Here is a 6,000-nt window from a genome sequence, read left to right on the forward strand (position 1 = left end):
CTATTTGAACCGGCACCAGGACTCAATGGAGATGAATTTCTGACAATTTTCCGGCCTCTTCTGCTCCCAGGCTGCAGTTATGCGAAGGACTAGCTGAGAGTGTGACTGGAAGGGCTCGCCCGGCGCTGAGATGCAGCCAACTCTGGGGTGGGGCAGCTGGGAACAGCCACCGAGAGTTACCAGAAGGGGCCATCCTTACTGAATCTCCCACTTCCCTTCCCGTCTGGCTTCTCTCCCCGGCTCTGGGAGGAGAGGGGGGTCTGGTGGTTAGAACGGGGGCTGAGGCTGGGAGCCCGGACTCCTGGGTTCTCTCCCTGGCTCTGGGAGGAGAGGGGGTCTGGCGGTTAGAACGGGGGCTGGGGCTGGGAGCCAGGACTCCTGGGTTCTCTCCCTGGCTCTGGGAGGAGAGGGGGTCTGGCGGTTAGAACGGGGGCTGGGGCTGGGAGCCAGGACTCCTGGGTTCTCTCCTGGCTCTGGGAGGAGAGGGGGTCTGGCGGTTAGAACGGGGGCTGGGGCTGGGAGCCAGGACTCCTGGGTTCTCTCCTGGCTCTGGGAGGAGAGGGGGTCTGGCGGTTAGAACGGGGGCTGGGGCTGGGAGCCAGGACTCCTGGGTTCTCTCCCTGGCTCTGGGAGGAGAGGGGGTCTGGTGGTTAGAACGGGGGCTGGGGCTGGGAGCCAGGACTCCTGGGTTCTCTCCCTGGCTCTGGGAGGAGAGGGGGTCTGGCGGTTAGAACGGGGGCTGGGGCTGGGAGCCAGGACTCCTGGGTTCTCTCCTGGCTCTGGGAGGAGAGGGGGTCTGGTGGTTAGAACGGGGGCTGGGAGCCAGGACTCCTGGGTTCTCTCCTGGCTCTGGGAGGAGAGGGGGTCTGGTGGTTAGAACGGGGGCTGGGGCTGGGAGCCAGGACTCCTGGGTTCTCTCCCTGGCTCTGGGAGGAGAGGGGGTCTGGCGGTTAGAACGGGGGCTGGGGCTGGGAGCCAGGACTCCTGGGTTCTCTCCTGGCTCTGGGAGGAGAGGGGGTCTGGCGGTTAGAACGGGGGCTGGGGCTGGGAGCCAGGACTCCTGGGTTCTCTCCTGGCTCTGGGAGGAGAGGGGGTCTGGCGGTTAGAACGGGGGCTGGGGCTGGGAGCCAGGACTCCTGGGTTCTCTCCCTGGCTCTGGGAGGAGAGGGGGTCTGGCGGTTAGAACGGGGGCTGGGGCTGGGAGCCAGGACTCCTGGGTTCTCTCCCTGGCTCTGGGAGGAGAGGGGGTCTGGTGGTTAGAACGGGGGCTGGGGCTGGGAGCCAGGACTCCTGGGTTCTCTCCCTGGCTCTGGGAGGAGAGGGGGTCTGGCGGTTAGAACGGGGGCTGGGGCTGGGAGCCAGGACTCCTGGGTTCTCTCCTGGCTCTGGGAGGAGAGGGGGTCTGGTGGTTAGAACGGGGGCTGGGAGCCAGGACTCCTGGGTTCTCTCCTGGCTCTGGGAGGAGAGGGGGTCTGGTGGTTAGAACGGGGGCTGGGAGCCAGGACTCCTGGGTTCTCTCCTGGCTCTGGGAGGAGAGGGGGTCTGGTGGTTAGAACGGGGGCTGGGGCTGGGAGCCAGGACTCCTGGGTTCTCTCCTGGCTCTGGGAGGAGAGGGGGTCTGGCGGTTAGAACGGGGGCTGGGGCTGGGAGCCAGGACTCCTGGGTTCTCTCCTGGCTCTGGGAGGAGAGGGGGTCTGGTGGTTAGAACGGGGGCTGGGGCTGGGAGCCAGGACTCCTGGGTTCTCTCCTGGCTCTGGGAGGAGAGGGGGTCTGGCGGTTAGAACGGGGGCTGGGGCTGGGAGCCAGGACTCCTGGGTTCTCTCCTGGCTCTGGGAGGAGAGGGGGCCTGGTGGTTAGAACGGGGGCTGGGGCTGGGAGCCAGGACTCCTGGGTTCTCTCCTGGCTCTGGGAGGAGAGGGGGCCTGGTGGTTAGAACGGGGGCTGGGGCTGGGAGCCAGGACTCCTGGGTTCTCTCCCTGGCTCTGGGAGGAGAGGGGGTCTGGCGGTTAGAACGGGGGCTGGGGCTGGGAGCCAGGACTCCTGGGTTCTCTCCTGGCTCTGGGAGGAGAGGGAGTCTGGCGGTTAGAACGGGGGCTGGGGCTGGGAGCCAGGACTCCTGGGTTCTCTCCTGGCTCTGGGAGGAGAGGGGGTCTGGCGGTTAGAACGGGGGCTGGGGCTGGGAGCCAGGACTCCTGGGTTCTCTCCTGGCTCTGGGAGGAGAGGGGGTCTGGCGGTTAGAACGGGGGCTGGGGCTGGGAGCCAGGACTCCTGGGTTCTCTCCTGGCTCTGGGAGGAGAGGGGGTCTGGCGGTTAGAACGGGGGCTGGGGCTGGGAGCCAGGACTCCTGGGTTCTCTCCTGGCTCTGGGAGGAGAGGGGGTCTGGCGTTTAGAACGGGGGCTGGGGCTGGGAGCCAGGACTCCTGGGTTCTCTCCTGGCTCTGGGAGGAGAGGGGGTCTGGCGGTTAGAACGGGGGCTGGGGCTGGGAGCCAGGACTCCTGGGTTCTCTCCTGGCTCTGGGAGGAGAGGGGGTCTGGTGGTTAGAACGGGGGCTGGGGCTGGGAGCCAGGACTCCTGGGTTCTCTCCTGGCTCTGGGAGGAGAGGGGGTCTGGTGGTTAGAACGGGGGCTGGGGCTGGGAGCCAGGACTCCTGGGTTCTCTCCTGGCTCTGGGAGGAGAGGGGGTCTGGTGGTTAGAACGGGGGCTGGGGCTGGGAGCCAGGACTCCTGGGTTCTCTCCTGGCTCTGGGAGGAGAGGGGGTCCGGTGGTTAGAACAAGGGCTCGGGCTGGGAGAAGTGAAACAAAAAGGGGAAAGTGGATGCCGTGTTTGGGTTTCCCTCTCAATTTCACTTCAGTTTAATGCCCTGATTGCTAGTAACACAAGCCAGAGAATATTCTCTACTCTGGGAATTTCCTTCAGACCGAATCAATAGCTCAGACCCAATGGCTGATTTCCACTGGATTCCCAAGCTCTTGACCATCTATATGCAGTGGTTCCTTGCCCAGGGCTGAGATGCATCCACTTCTGGGGCAAGGCAGCCAGGAACGGCCAGGCTGTGACAAACGTTTGCAGGAAGAAGCACTGGGGAACGTACCTGGAGTGCATCCACCGGCTGGGAATTTGCTGGGTCACCCCACTTCATGCGGGGAGGAAAGATGGAGGCGAAACGTAATGACCCTACAGGGCTCAGGTTGTCTGTTTCCTCGGACAGGCACCTCCAAATTAATCGCACCCACTAACGATTTCAGGCCAGCACTGACTGCCAGGGGAGAGCGCCCCCTGCCCAGCCCCCTGCTGCATGGCACCCCCCAGCGCCTGGCCCTGGCTGCCAGGGGAGAGCACCCCCATCAAGCCCCCTGCTCCCCACAGCACGGCGCCCCCCAGCGCCTGGCCCTGGCTGCCAGGGGAGAGCATCCCCGTCAAGCCCCCTGCTCCCCACAGCATGGCGCCCCCCAGCGCCTGGCCCTGGCTGCCAGGGGAGAGCACCCCCATCAAGCCCCCTGCTCCCCACAGCATGGCACCCCCCAGCGCCTGGCCCTGGCTGCCAGGGGAGAGCACCCCCATCACCCCCCTGCTCCCCACAGCACGGCGCCCCCCAGCGCCTGGCCCTGGCTGCCAGGGGAGAGCACCCCCATCAAGCCCCCTGCTCCCCACAGCACGGTGCCCCCCAGCGCCTGGCCCTGGCTGCCAGGGGAGAGCATCCCCGTCAAGCCCCCTGCTCCCCACAGCACGGTACCCCCCAGCGCCTGGCCCTGGCTGCCAGGGGAGAGCACCCCCGTCAAGCCCCCTGCTCCCCACAGCACGGTGCCCCCCAGCGCCTGGCCCCGGCTGCCAGGGGAGAGCACCCCCGTCAAGCCCCCTGCTCCCCACAGCACGGTGCCCCCCAGCGCCTGGCCCTGGCTGCCAGGGGAGAGCACCCCCGTCAAGCCCCCTGCTCCCCACAGCACGGCGCCCCCCAGCGCCTGGCCCCGGCTGCCAGGGGAGAGCACCCCCGTCAAGCCCCCTGCTCCCCACAGCACGGCGCCCCCCAGCGCCTGGCCCTGGCTGCCAGGGGAGAGCACCCCCATCAAGCCCCCTGCTCCCCACAGCACGGCGCCCCCCAGCGCCTGGCCCTGGCTGCCAGGAGGCTCTGCTAAGTGCTGTACCCAGGTCCAGGGCCCACAGGGATGCTGGTGATGCAGGAATCCTGTGGGTAAAGCCAAGGCAGCTATTGGCTGGATTTCGCCATTTCTCGGCTCTGCCTTGTCCCCGGCATGAAAACTTGCAATGCCCCAGGCAGCAGGGCCGGGGGCTACGACCGGCAGTGATGGGGGACGCAGCCAGCCACCCACCAAGGAACCCAGAACCTCAGACTTCCAATAGCATCTCATAGGATCAGCCCAGGGCGTCCAGCTCTAACCACTAGACCCTGCTCCCTTCCCAGAGCGGGGGAAAGAACCCAGGAGTCCTGGCTCCCAGCCCCCCCTGCTCTAACCCATTAGCCCCCACATCCCTCCCAGAGCCGGGGAAAGAACCCAGGAGTCCTGGCTCCCAGCCGCCCCTGCTCTAACCCACTAGCCCCCACTCCCCTCCCAGAGCCGGGAGAGGACCCAGGCGTCCGGGCTCCCTGCAGCGCTCTGACTCTTGCTGGCCGGCAGGTGACGAGTTAACTCTGTCTAGGGCGGCAGCAATCGAAAGTTAAACCCAGACCCCAGATCAATGATTACAAACAGAAATTTGAGCTGGAGATGAGCGGAGGGTGTCAGGACGCCTGGGTTCTATGCGCAGCTCCGGGAGGGCACTGTGGAGTCCAGTGCCTTAGAGCAGAGGGGCCTGGGAGCCAGGACTCCTGGGTTCTCTTCCCAGCTCTGGGAGGGGAGTAGGGTCCAGTGGTTGGGGGAGCCAGGACTCCTGGGTTCTCTCCCTAACTCTGGGAGAGAAGTGGCGGTTAGTGGGTTAGAGCAGGGGGCTGGGAGCCAGGACTCCTGGGTTCTCTCCCCGGCTCTGGGAGGGGAGTCGGAGTTAGTGGGTTAGAGCGGGGAGCCAGGACTCCTGGGTTCTCTCCCCGGCTCTGGGAGGGGAGTCGAAGTTAGTGGGTTAGAGCGGGGAGCCAGGACTCCTGGGTTCTCTCCCCGGCTCTGGGAGGGGAGTCGAAGTTAGTGGGTTAGAGCGGGGAGCCAGGACTCCTGGGTTCTCTCCCCGGCTCTGGGAGGGGAGTGGGCTCTAGGGGTTAGAGGGGGGGCAGGAACCAGGACTCCTGGGTTCTCTCCCTGCTGGGGGAGGGATTCCCCGGGGAGCTGGGGTGGCGCGGTGGCTCGGCTCCCCCCGCGGCCCGGCCTCACCTGGAACTCCTGGCCCAGGCGGCCCGGCCCGGGCTCGGCGCCCAGGAACGCCCGCAGCGTCTCGGCCCGGCTGCTCATGCTGCGGAGCGGCTGCCCCGTGGCCGGATCGAGGGCGCAGGACCGAGCAGACTGAAGAGGAAGTTGAGGTCCCCGCCCCCCAACGGGCCGGCTGGGCGAGCCCAGACCTGAGCCTGGCTGGCCGCCAGCGAGGGGAGAGAACCCAGGCGTCCGGGCGCAGCCTCACCTGGGGGATCCCGCCCAGCCCCAGCCAGGAATCTCCCCAACCTTTGGGGCTGGGCCGCTGGGAACAGCGCCAGAGGTGGCTGCATCTCAGTGCCAGGCGAGCCATCTCTGTGGGGCTTTATGTGCCGCTGTTCCCCCGTGTGCCCTTCCCCAGAGGTGGCTGCATCTCAGTGCCAGGCGAGCCATCTCCGTGGGGTGTTATGTGTGGCTGTTCCCCCGTGTGCCTTTCCCCAGAGGTGGCTGCATCTCAGCGCCGGGCGAGCCCTTCCTGTGAAGTTTTTGCTATACGTTTGTGGGCAGTTTTGTGCTGGGTTGTTTCCTTCCCCTTCTCTGAGCCCTCTGGCTTCCTGGGGATGGGTGTCAGGGTGTCTCTGCCAAGTGCCCAAGGCCTGTCCCTGCCTGCCCCACAGCTGGGGGGAGCGGGGCTCAGCGTGTCA

General features: G+C 66.5%; 1 protein-coding gene across 1 annotated transcript in view; it reads right to left on the reverse strand.

The window, feature by feature from the left end:
- The window catches only part of PTPN18 (protein tyrosine phosphatase non-receptor type 18), a 20,928-nt gene extending 15,464 nt beyond the window's left edge, over positions 1-5,464 (reverse strand). The window contains 1 exon segment of the mRNA XM_073321436.1: positions 5,321-5,464. Within this exon segment, the coding sequence (XP_073177537.1) occupies positions 5,321-5,398 (78 nt within the window). The 5' untranslated portion in view covers positions 5,399-5,464.
- Positions 5,465-6,000: the final 536 nt, after the last annotated feature.

This window comes from Lepidochelys kempii, chromosome 23 (assembly GCF_965140265.1).
Source record: "Lepidochelys kempii isolate rLepKem1 chromosome 23, rLepKem1.hap2, whole genome shotgun sequence".
Classification (NCBI taxonomy): Eukaryota; Metazoa; Chordata; order Testudines; family Cheloniidae; genus Lepidochelys; species Lepidochelys kempii.